Consider the following 13,401-nt stretch of genomic DNA (forward strand, 5'->3'; position numbering starts at 1 on the left):
CGACTGGAACAGATACACGACAAGGTAACGTACAATGCAATGACGAACTGGCACAGGATTTATTAGATAATATAGATAATAATAATAATATAGATAATATGATTTATTAGATTTATTTTGTTATTAGATCATTATTATTTAATAATAGTATAATATTATTATTAATATTTTAATATTAATACAGTTATTGAACCATCCCTGTATCAAACAGATGCTGAGGCACACTAAGAGAGGGAGGGGCTATCCAGAGTGGGCAGGGCTATAAATAAAGTATGGTGTGGTTAGACTGTGATTGACTGGTCTCTTACATTATCACGCTGTTCAAAGTCCACCGAGCTGGAGACGGAGGTGAGGCGTTCGTAACGGTCCGGCGTTTCCGAATGTAGAGCTGAAGCCACACTGCACACACAAGAACAGAATACAGTGAGAAATATAACACGCTGAGACTCTTCAGCAGGGATGGTTTTGGTTATTCTGCTTTGGTCAGTTCAAGTTCACTCAGGCAAATGTAGGTCAGTCTCATCTCGGGGTTATTAAGTATTTACATGCTTGAGGAAGAGAGTTTATACACGTCTGTAATGCACACTTCTCTGCATCTGCTGAAAGAGATCAATCCACAGGAGAGATGGAGAGAAATCTAGTGCCAAAAACATGAATACACAACTAAAGACGGCAAGATATTCACTGCCTTTCATTTTTTAGAACTGTACATTCATTAACCTGATAACTACAGTGCATCTGGAAAGTGTTGATAGCGCTTCACTTTTCCATGTTTGCTTATGTTACAGTCTTATTTTTATTATTTCCTCAACATTCTACACACAATCCCCCATAATGACAATGTGAAAAAATTGTTGCAAATTTATTAAAAATAAAAGATCTGTGAAATCACATGAGCATCAGTATTGACAGTCTCTGGTGTGAAGCTCTACATTGAGCTCAGGTCATTCTGTCTCCACTGATCATTCTGGAGATGTTTCAGCAGCTTCATTGGAGTTCACCTGTGCTCAATTCAGCTGATTGGACACGATCTGTAAAGGCGTACACCTGTCCATATAAGGTTCCAGGGTTGACAGTGCATGTCAAAGCACAAACCAAGCATGAAGACAAAGGAATTGCCTGTAGATCTCCGAGACAGGATTGTCTTGAGGCACAAGGCTGGGGAAGGTGACAGAAACATTTCTGCTGCTCTGAAAGTTCCAATGAGCACAGCGGCCTCCATCATCCGTAAGAGGAAGATGTGTGGAACCACCAGAACTCTTCCTAGAGCTGGCCGGCCATCTAAGCTGAGTGATCGGGCGAGAAGGGCCTTAGTCAGGGAGGTGATCAATAACCTGATGGTCACATTAGCCCCTTTCACACAGTGATACCGGTAAATATCTGGAAAATTTCCGGAACGACTTTACCGGTATATTCAAAAAAGCGCTGTTCACACAGGCGAGGACGTTACGGAATTTTTCCGGAAAAGAGCATTCACACATCCATTCCAAAATACCGGTAAATTCTGACATCATTCACCACAAATGAGCTTTAAACGGCTGCGCTTGTGTTTGTAAACATTTGACTAAATTACAAACTCTGTGGATGATCAATATTGTGAACAACTTTCGCAGGATCACCTTCGCATGTCGAGATGTTCATAATATGTGCGTGTTTCACAGGCTGTTTCACAGGCGCACGCAAAGCTTGAAGGTAAACAAACAACGGCTTATCATAAGCATCTCATCGATGCTTATTTACACAGTTGGCATAAAGAGGAACATATAAACGTGATCTGACTAACTTCTAGCAGCTAAATGTGTCTGGAAAAATATTCAAAGGCTTTTATTCTCATAAACCGCGCAGACGTGAATGCGTCTGACTGTTGTGATTGGCCAAAGCAGACGGCTCACGTCAGCACGTTCTAGACGTGCACGCGCTTATTACGGCAATCTTCCTTCTGCATTCACACAGCGCAGCTTTCCGGCAAATTACCGGTAATGTTACAACTTCTCTTTCCGGAAAATAGCCAGAACGAATTTACCGGTATTTTCAAAAAGGACCTGTTCACACATACAACCTGCCAGCAATTTTCCGGAAAGGTCTGTATGTGTGAAATGAGCTTATGTCTGAGCTCCAGCGTTCCTCTGTGGAGAGAGGAGAACCTTACAGAAGGACAACCATCTGTGCAGCAATCCACCAATCAGGCCTGTATGGTAGAGTGGCCAGTCAAAAGACACTCCCCGCCTGAAGTTTGCCATCTGAAGGACTCTCAGACCATCAGAAACTAAACTCTCTGCTCTGATGAGACTCAAATTGAACTGTTTGGAGTGAACGCCAGGCGTTACGTTTGGAGAAAAGCAGGCAGCGCTCATCAGCACGCTAACAGCATCCCTACAGTGAAGCATGGTGGTGTTGGCATCATGCTGTGGGGATGTGTTTCAGCAGCAGGAACTGGAAGACCAGTCAGGATAGAGGGAAAGATGAATGCAGCAATGCACAGAGACATCCTGAATGAAGACCTGCTTCAGAGTGCTCTTGACCTCAGACTGGGGCGACGGTTCATCTTCCAGCAGGACAATGACCCAAAGCACACCGCCAAAATATCAATGGAGTGGCTTTACAACAACTCGGTGAATGTCCTTGAGTGGCCCAGCCAGAGCCCAGAGCTAAATCCTATTGAACATCTCTGGAGAGATCTGAAAATGGCTGTACACCGTCACTTCCCATCCAACCTGATAGAGCTTGAGAGGTGCTGCAAAGAGGAACGGGCCAAAATTCCCGAAGACAGGTGTGCCAAGCTTGTGGCATCATATTCAAAAAGACTTGAGGCATAAGACTTGAGGCTTTGCACCTGCCAAAGGTGCATCAACAGAGTATTGAGCAAAGGCTGTGAACACTGATGCTCATCTGATTTTACAGCTTTTTTATTCTTAATAAATTTGCAACAGTTTCAGAAACTCTTTTTTCACATTGTCATTATGGGGGATTGTGTGTAGAATGTTGAGGAAGTAAATTAATTTAATCTATTTTGGAGGGCTGTAGCATAAAAAAAATGTGGAAAAAGTGAAGCGCTGTCAATACTTTCCAAATGCACCGTAAGTAATGCTGTCACAAGAAAATATATTACAAACCTGTGTAAAGTTGGACATATATAACAAATCTTAATCTTAATTTTTTTTAATCAGTTGAAGATGAAATTCACCCTCTTGTGAAATTTAAATTTTCAGACATATTTATTTTAATATAAAAAGATATTGTAAAACATCAATCATTTCATTAACGAATTTCCAATAACTACATCTCTGTCGTATTACCATGAAGACAGCGCATAATATTTTACAGAAATAACCACACAAAATAATACCTTTTTTCTCAATGTATCTCTCTCTCTCTATATACGCACGCACGCCCGCACGCACACACAGTTGAAGTCTGAATTATTCGCCCCCCTTTGAATTTTTTTCTTTTTTAAATATTTCCCAAATGATGTTTTACAAGGAAATTTCCCAGTATGTCTGATAATATTTTGTCTTCTGGAGAAAGTATTATTTGTTTTATTTCAGCTAGAATAAAGCAACTTAAATTTTTTTTATGTAACATTTTAAGGTCAAAATTATTAGCCCCTTTAAGGTATATTAAACCATCCTTATACAACAACTTGCCTAATTACCCTAACCTGCCTAGTTAACCTAATTACCCCAGTGAAGCCTTTAAATGTCACTTTAAGCTGTATAGAAGTGTCTTGAAGAATATCTAGTCTAATATTATGTGCTGTTATCATGACAAAGATAAAATAAATCAGTTATTAGAGTTATTAAAACCGTTATAATTATAAATGTGCTGAAAAAATCTTTTTTGTTAAACAGAAACTTGGGTAAGAATATAGAGGGTGGCTAATAATTGAGAAGATCTGTAAAAGCGGATTGTGTCACATGACTTTATTAATGTGGTTGCTCCACTGCAGGTCTCAATGAGTGACAGATTCATTAAATCCACCAGGAATCCTCCTCTTTTTCTGCTTATCAGAAACTGCTGTGCCTCAAGTGAATGGCCAGAACAGAAGTTCAAAAGATAACCGGGCCAGAACCAACCAAGTATAAAAATAAATCCTGAACTGAATGCTTCATTGAGTGACACACTGAACTCAATCCAAGTCCATTTCTATTTTCTGCTCTTGTTTTGCCGACACATCAGCTGTCAATCAAATCAATCAATATGACTGCAGTGTTTGTGTGGCAGAAATCTGTGCTGATGCCATGAACACGCTCAAGCTAAATAAACACTGCTTACAGCTGATTCATACGGTATATAAAGGGATATTTTACCCAATACTTTCATAATCAATCACAATTCATTTTCAGCATGATATTCAGAGCTACACCCACAAGAGTCTGTTTAATCTCGGTTGAACAAATGTTCATCATGCTTATTTCATAAAGTAAAAAACACATTAAAATAATAATAAAACATACATAAATAGATTATTTTAATCATATATTTGTCTAAGTAGTTCAGTTGTGCTTTTCATGAGTGCTAAAATAATAGAAAATAAAAAGTCAAGAAAAAATAAAATAATAAAAAAACTATATAAAACAAATAGTTAAGACAAAAATAAAATTATAAAAGAAAATCAAATAAAGTGAATAATAAAAAAACACACTAAAATTTACAATTTAAATTCAAGCATTAAAAAAGGGGAAAACTCTCCTAAAATAAATAATATAAATTAATAGTCAAGACACAATCAATTAATAAAATAGAAATAGATAGTAAAGACAAAATTAAATAATCAAACAATGAATAGAATTAAGTGAAATATTAAAAAAACACTAAAACATAAAATTTCATTAAATAAGAGGACATAATTACATCAAATAAATATTATAAAATAAATAAATGGTCAAAGTATAATAAAAAAACAACACAATAAAAGCAAAAAAATTAAAAATAAAAAAGATAGTAAGGACAAAATAAAATAAGAATAGGAATAAAATTAAGTGACAAATTTAAAACCCAGTAAAATATAAAACAAAAAATATAAATAAATAATAAATATAAAATAAATAATATAAACTAGTCAAGACAAAATAAAATATCAAATAAATAAGTAAAATAAAAGTGAACAAAAACAATAAAATATAAAAGATCAGTAGGAAGACAAAATTACATAAAATAAATATAATAAAATAAATAGTAAAAAAAAGGTAATAAAACAATATAATAAAATGAATATAAAATAAATTGTAAAGACAAAATAAAATAATAAGAAGAATAAAATTAAGTGACAAATTAAAAACCCAGTAAAATATAAAACAACATTATATAAGGGGGAAAATTACATAAAATAAATAATATAAACTATATAGTCAAAATAAAATAATAAAAAAAATAATAGAATATATATAAAATGAATAGTCAAGACAAAATAAAATATAAAAATAAAAAATAAAAGTGAAAAAAAAAATATATAAAATAGCATTAAGAAGACAAATTTACATAAAATAAATATAATAAAATAAATAGTAAAACTAAGATAAAATAATAACATAAAATCAATATAAAATAGATAGTCAAGAAAAAAATAAAATAATGAGAAGAATAAAAATTTTGTGACAAATTAAAAACCCAGTAAAATATAAAGCAGCATAACATAAGAGGGAAAATAACATAAAATAAATAGTATAAACTAAATAGTCAACAAAATAAAATAATAACATTTAAATAAAATATAGTTGAAAAAAAAACAATAAAATATAAAATTGCATTAAATATGGTGAAAAACTACATAAAAATGATAATATAAAATAAATGGATAAACAAGATGAGACAAAATAACATCATAGCATATAAATTCGGGTAAAATACACAAAACTAATAATATAAAATAAATAAATAGTCAAGACAAAGTAAAATAATAAAAATGTAAAAAAATAAACAGATGATCAAGACAAAAAAATAAATAAATAGATGGTCAAAACAAAAATTAAACAAATAGATGGTCAAGACAAAAAAATAAATTAATGAATAAAAATAAAAATAAAATATAAATCAGCAATAAAGAAGGAAAATAAATAGACTAAACAAAAAGATAAAGATGGGAAAATATGTAATAAATAACTACATGAAATTCCATAAAATAATTTAAATAAAATATTCAGAATATTACAATATTATAATCAAATAAATTATTAGTTATTCATGTAATTAATGAACAAACTGATTATCTATTTGTCAACAAACAGTTAATCTGCGACTCATCTTCAGTTTGGAACATCATGAGATTGTTGCATTATTCCCTTAAACCCACTGAGCTAACCTGATTTGGATCATTGGGAAAACACCAGGAATAAAACAAGGACACGTCATCCTCTAAAAGTGTTTATGAGCTCCAATCCAGCTCTGAAAAAAAACACTACACACTGAAAAAATCATTCATTGGATTAAGTCAATTTTAAATTCTGCCCATGTAAATTGTTTGCAACCACTTACCTTAAAAAAAAAAGTAAATCCAATGAATCATTTTTCAGTGCATGAGAAGAAACACTAGATTCACAAGGGCAGGACCACTCACAATACTGAGGGTTTTGTCTGGATCCAACAGGTCAGAAACACACACTACATCTGCTTTACCTGCGCACTGGCTCATAGTTATTCCTCTCCTTTCTCGTACTGTCGTCGCAAACACACACACACACACGTCACAAAAACAAACACCAAGGGCAGGCGGTTATTATTGACACTCATGAGTTAGAGGCCCTTTGAGAAGCCAAATTTACATGAGTGAGTCTAATATCACACAAGCACACACACACACACACTTATTAGTGGTGTAACGGATCAAAAAAATCTCACGGTTCGGATCACACTGCGATTTTTGAGTCACGGATCAGACCATTATTCTGTTTAGCTCTTACGTTGGTGTTTGATTCAATTAAACCATCAGTTAAAGTCTTGACCTTCTCTCGGGGAGCGTGCTACAAAAATAAAGCATGGTGCATATTATATTATTATATTTATAAGAAAGCCTAAAAACTCTCATACATGATGTGTTTTTAATGATGTGGGAGGTGATCTCTCTGCGATCATTACAAATTTAGGGTTATTGTACAACAATCAAACAAAAAAAAAGGGTATTAATCCATAGGGGTGTAACGATTTATCGTTGTACGATTTATTGCGATGCAAAAATGTCACAATATGCATCGTGGCGTTAAGACGATTTCATTACGATACGACGTCCGTTTTCTCTTATTAGTTGAGCTGTTTGCACGTGAGCTACGTTCCACCTGCTGTCGCACGTGAGTTCAGAATGCAGCAGCAGTAATGTTAGCAGACCAAGATGAGTGGAGCTGAAATAGAGGATGGCCCATCCTCTCAAAATCAGACGTCTGGCAACATTTCGGTTGTACAGTCATTGCTTTAGACTCGTCCGCTTTTTGACACGCATACTGGGTCAAACATCCTAAGTTTTAAAGTCTTCACAGTGATTTACATACTTTGCACAGCGACATGGATGCCTCCTAATGGTGTTGAAAGAGTCACATACTGTATTTATAAGGTACAATTCACCCTAAAATATCATTCGGTCTTCATATAATGATGTATTTGCGGCCGCAAAATCACACATGACGTGAGCTGACCGTGAGCTGTTACTACAGAGGGCGGACTATGATAGACGCGCGCGTATGGCAAGCCGTTTTAGCATTTAAACCTTTGTTCTGACTATCCATAAATATATTTTGAGATATCTCTAATTATATTTTGACTAGTCATAATTATAATTCGACTAGTCAGAATGACAATTAGAGATATCTGCAATTACAATTGTACTAGTACGAAATCAGATTGGAGATATCTGCAAATATATTATGACTTGTCATATTCCTCCATTGACTTCCATTGAAAAATATTTGCAGATATCTCTAAATGAGTTTTGACTAGTCACAATTGTAATTAGAGATATCTCTGAATGAATTTAATTAAATATGAATTAAATACCTGGAAATGTGGACTTTTTTTTTGCACACACAAAAAACACAAGTGACCAAGCAAAGCCTTAAGCTCTTACTGTTAAATTCAATTGAATAGAAAGCTTATTTTTTTTGCACCTTTACTTAAATTGTTCCTTAATTTTGTCTCTGTCATTTCAATAATATTTTTAAGAAGTTTTTAAATTGTTTTATTTTCCAGAGACAGGCCTGTTTAATTTATTTTCTTAAAGAAGGTTCCGTTTAACAAGTTGAAACTAAAGAAATACATAAAAAATAGTTTACTTGGTAAAATTTGCATTTCAGTTTAATTTTCAATTTTTATTTCAAATATCGTGATACATATCGAATCGTGAACATTATATCGTGATACACATCGTATCGTGAGCTGAGTGTATCGTTACACCCCTATTAATCCATGGGTTACATGCATTCTGAATCGTGGGTTATGATCCGTTACACCCCTAACATTAATACATGGTGAGCAATCAGAGAACACACACACTTCTCTAAAGCGACACGTGGCACCGTAGTGTGTTAGAGAAGGTCAGAAAAAGTGAGGAACCTCCAGAATTATTAATCCAGACACACAAAACACACACTATAACATAAGAAGAAGTGAGTAGTTAGTTGTTCAGTGAGCAGAATAAAGCGGAGGATCAATAAGTCAACATACTACTCCCGCTCCTCCAGACCTCTGAATCTTCTCTTCTGTCTTGGGAAGGAAAGAATCAAAAAACATAACATAAGAGGAAGGAAAAAATGAGCTTGAAGCCATTGAAATCAATAAATCTTTGAAGAATGCGGCTGTCAGATCTTCAGCTGTGGGAAACTAAGAGTGGAGTGGAGAAAAGCATCACAGTATCTGAGGACTCGCTGTACTCTGAATGCATTATAATAACGACAACCGAAATGCCTTTTGCAAGACAATAAGAAATGCAAGAAAGATATAGGCTTATATAAAATAATTTATACCACACTTCTGTCTGGTTTTTGAATCTGATTGGCTGATAGTGTGCGATATTTTGCCAGTAACATTACACAAAGGCCTCTTCACCCTTCACTGTGTATTACTCCGCCCACACACAGCTAGCAACAAGCAGAGACGCTACAGTTTGACAAATATTACTGCTGTTAGACAACATAATGTACATTTGAGGCTTTTTTTAGTCGAGAATACAGTTGTTTAGGTTGCAACTATGCAGTTTATTTGTAAAAAAAAAAATAGTGCCTATTTTAAAATATTTACAATTTCTGAGAGAGCTCGTCGGCGGCCTAAGGAGGTTGACGTTGTCTATCCACAAGATGGTTGCAGGATTGCATAATAAGCCCTTGCTTAGGGTGTTTCCTTGAGCGTGAATAAGAAGCTGAAAAACGGAAGTGACGGTTTTTAAGGTGGAGCGGATAGAGTTAATAAGAAACTGCGAATAAGAAGCTGGATCCAGCTAAGCCAACGCCTCTCACCAGTATTGATATACAGCCATATCGCAGTGCTACTCATGTGATATTGCTCACGTAAATAATAAAACGAAAAGACAATAAAAGATAATTGACTAATTAGTGGTGCGCCATTATCTGCATTAATGTGCTTTTATCGGGCGATTTAAAAACAATTTCGTCGTTTATCTATTCTCAATGTTGGGTTGAGAGCTGGGTCTATTCTACGCAAGCTAAGTTTATTTAGTTTTAGTTTTAGCGTGGATGTATACCTGACCGGTGAGCCGTCTGACAAACAGTGCCCTTCTGAATCAAATCAGCAGGATGCCCTTCTGGATCTTTCACTTACTCTGAAGACACTCCTGACTATACTTACATGGACATCTGTAATCTAGTTATTTGCCTTAATAAACAATAATATAATTAAAATGTTTACGTGAAGTGCTTTCATGTAAGAGTTTCCTATAATTTTGGCTGACTTTAACTGCAGTTCGACAGTTTCACTTTCACTCATGAACATTTCATTCATGCCCCCGTGACAAACTGGGCTATTAGACGCACATAAGGAGTAAGGACTGGTGAGAGTGGTATGGAATTAAATAACGCACGGCGAATGGAAAGAAAAAAACTTCCAAATTTGGCAATGTGTGTGTGTGTGTGTGTGTGTTTGTGCGGTCCTTTACTGACAGATGCCAAAACAGCACCAAAGCCAGAATTTTGTAATGATCCAACAGTAAAGACTACGGTAGACAGCTGCTATATAGCCACACTTTAGATTTCTGGCATGTGTAAATGACTCGGGACATTTGTTTAATATGCACAGCTGTCTAAAACGTCTCTCTAACAGCACAATACAGCTGCGTCTTCACTTCAAGAGTTTAAAAGTGGCATGTAAATCTATTCTCTATGAAGCCTAGAGTCACGAGAGAGTAAACTGGAGCCTCGTGTTTAATGTACAGTCTATGAGGAAATACAGAATCAGCCATTTAACATTCCTCTGACTGTGTGTCTCTAATTACAGACGGATGACGTGTGGTCAGCAAATGCTGCAATCTACAAACCACCACAACATATACATGTCAGAGTGGAGGAAGAAGGAACAAAGAAACGAAAAAAGGGGGAGGAAGGAAAAGAGAAAGAAAGGAATGAAGAACAGAGAATGGAAGGAATGAAAAAAGAAGGAAAGAAGGAAGGTAAAGAAAAGGAAGGAAGGAAAATAAACAAATGAAGGAAAGAAAAAAATGAAGGAAAAGAAAGAAATGAGGCAAAACAGAAGAAGGAATGAAAAGAAAAGGAACAAAGAAAAGAAGAAAGAAAGAACGAAGGAAGGAAATGAGAAAGAAAGGAAAAGAAAGGAATCAAGAACAACGAGAATGGAAGGAATGAAAAAAAGAAGGGAGGGAAGGACGAAGGGAGGAAGGAAGGAAGGAAGGAAGCAAGGAAGGAAAAGGAAGGAAGGAAGAACATAAGGAAAATAAACAAATGAAGGAAATAAGGAATAAAGAAAAAAGAAAGTAATGAGGGAAAACAAAGGAATGATTGAAAAAAGAAAAGGAACAAAGAAAAGAAGAAAAAAAGGAAGAAGGAAAGGAGAAAGAAAGGAAAAGAAAGAAAGGGAAGAAGGTAGAGAATGAAAGGCATAAAAAAGATAGAAAGAAGCAAAAGAAAGGAAGGGCAAGGAAGAAAGGAAGTAATGAAGGAAGGACGAGGAAGGAAGGAAAAGGAAAGAAGGAAGGGAAAAGAAAGGAAGGAAGGGAAAAGAAGAAAGGAAGAAGTGAAAAGTGGAAAGGAAGGAAGGAAAAGAAAACAAGCAAGGAAAATAAAGGGATAGAAAGGTAGGAATTAAGGAGGGAAGAAAGGAAGAATTGAAGGCAGGAAGACAAGAAAAGAAGGAAGGAAAAGAAAGAAAGAAAGAAAGGAAGGAAAAGGAAGGAGAGAAGGAAGGAAAGAATGAAACGAAAAGAAAGGAAAATTAAGAAAATAAAGGAAGAACGGAAGGAAGAAAAGAAAAAGAAAGAAAAAATGAAGGAAAAGGAAGAAGAAAAAGAAGGAAGGAAAACAAATGAAGAAAAAGAAAGGAAAGATGAAAGGAAGAAAGAGAGGAAAGAAAGAAAGAAAGAAAGAAAGAAAGAAAGAAAGAAAGAAAGAAAGAAAGAAAGAAAGAAAGAAAGAAAGAAAGAAAGAAAGAAAGAAAGAAAGAAAGAAAGAAAGAAAGAAAGAAAGAAAGAAAGAAAAGAAGGTAGGAATGAAAGAGGAAAGGAAGGAAATGAAATGAAAGAAAAAATAAAAGAAACAATAAAAGAGGAAGGAAGGAAAAGAAAGCAAGAAATAAAGGAGCCAGATATGCTAAATGAATGTCCAGTCAAGCGTGAGACTCCAATAGGAAGCTCATCACTGCTCTATTTCCTGTGTTCACGTTTAACAAGAAAACCAGCATTACTGCAGTCTTCTGAAGCAAGATAACACTGAACATCATCATGTCTGTTAACACCACAAGAGCGTCTGTGCAGAGGTGACAAGCAAATGCACATTTCACAACTAAATCCTATTTCCTGTCATTCATTTGTAAACTGTAGGCGAGTCCCGAAATATGAGGTCAAAATGTGCATGCTGCTGTATGTTAAGAAGCACAATGTTTGCAAATACATAACATAAAATAAGCATTTTGAATTTAGAAAAGTCCCGATTAAACCGTAGCTCTTCGGGCACTTATGTAACCGAGCCCAAAAAAGAAAACGCCAGGGGCTCGGTCTATTTCCAGCCACATTAATAAGCAGCAGCAAATAATACATGATCGATTCAGTGGAAATGATACACAGGAACATTTCTGGCTCCAGAGGGAGAAGAAAAGCACATCACTAAACAGAAGAAGCAGCAAGAGGAGGACGAGCAGGATCGAAAAATAGAAACACACAGCAGTGATGTGCACCGACAGCAACAGAGACAGCAAAACATAATCAAACACTCTTTTATGAAGCAGATGGTGTGTGTGTGTGTCCGTGTGCAGATGTGTGTGTGTGGCTTTAATGCATTTGCACGCATGCCAAAAAAATACCAGCAAGTTTAGTTACACCCATGATCCCATCATCATGAGACACTCCTGAAAGAATCATTTGAGGCTGATGATTATGATTGTAATTCATTCAGCGCACACACGCAAATTCAATGTTCAGGCAAGTGTTTACTTCTATTAATTTGCATAACGTCTTGAGACAGTCATCAAACTTAAAGAAACTTCGCATTTTAGGACTTCATTATAATTTGAAGACGTGCACCATTTTTTTCCCAAATCCGTCCATAGGGGGCGCTATAGTTAGAAAGCTTGATACATTTCTGAACTTTGGAGCTTTAATGATAAATGCAAGTTCGGGCTGGGCAATTAGGGAAAATATCTAATTGGGATTTTTTTGGACAGATATTGGGATTGGGATTACACTTAATATTAATAAATACATATATAATAAAAATAAAATAAATGTATTATTATATAAAAAAAAAAAACATAAAAAATTGACTTGTTAAAAAAGTCATGCTCAATTCATTACTGGTGATATTCACATGTGGTTTCCGAAATATTGATAAAATTTACAGTTTTTAATTTTAGGACTTCTCAGTTTTTTTTTTCTGTTTTTGATAATTGATTACAAAGCCATAAACAAACTTAAATTCAAATTTAATTCAAGACCTTTCAAGTACCGTCATTTGCTTTAAATATTTTGCAGGTTTTGAATACATATGTCTTAAATTGAAGTAATTCTAAGAGGCTTGGGAACCCTGAATATAAATATATACACTGATTGTGTGTATGGATACAGCTGAAGTCAGAGTTACAAGCCCCCTTTTGATTTTTGTTTCTTTTTTAAATATTTCCCAAATTATTTTTAACAGAGCAAGGAAATTTTCACAGTATGTCTGATAATATTTTTTCTTCTGGAAAAAGTCTTATCTGTTTTATTACGACTAGAATAAAATCAGTTATTAATTTTTTTAAAAA

General features: G+C 34.8%; 1 protein-coding gene across 13 annotated transcripts in view; it reads right to left on the reverse strand.

Annotated features, from left to right (window-relative positions):
• tmem63bb (transmembrane protein 63Bb) overlaps positions 1-13,401 on the reverse strand; it is a 476,742-nt gene that overhangs the window by 46,854 nt on the left and 416,487 nt on the right. For 5 of the 13 annotated variants that reach the window (XR_012386855.1, XR_012386852.1, XR_012386853.1 and 2 more), the window contains exons 4-5: positions 8,647-8,685; positions 309-399 (exon numbers count right to left, since the gene is read on the reverse strand). The exons of 2 other annotated variants lie outside the window; for them this stretch is intronic. Coding sequence is in view for 4 of the 11 variants with exons in the window: in XM_073916063.1 (XP_073772164.1) it covers positions 309-399; positions 8,647-8,685 (130 nt within the window). In the remaining 7 variants the exon portion in view is untranslated. Of the gene's footprint in view, positions 1-308; positions 400-6,612; positions 6,652-8,646; positions 8,686-13,401 lie in introns of all 13 variants that reach the window. 6 more of the 13 variants (XR_012386858.1, XR_012386857.1, XR_012386856.1 and 3 more) reach the window with 3 other exon arrangements.

Source organism: Danio rerio, chromosome 11 (assembly GCF_049306965.1).
Source record: "Danio rerio strain Tuebingen ecotype United States chromosome 11, GRCz12tu, whole genome shotgun sequence".
Lineage (NCBI taxonomy): Eukaryota > Metazoa > Chordata > Actinopteri > Cypriniformes > Danionidae > Danio > Danio rerio.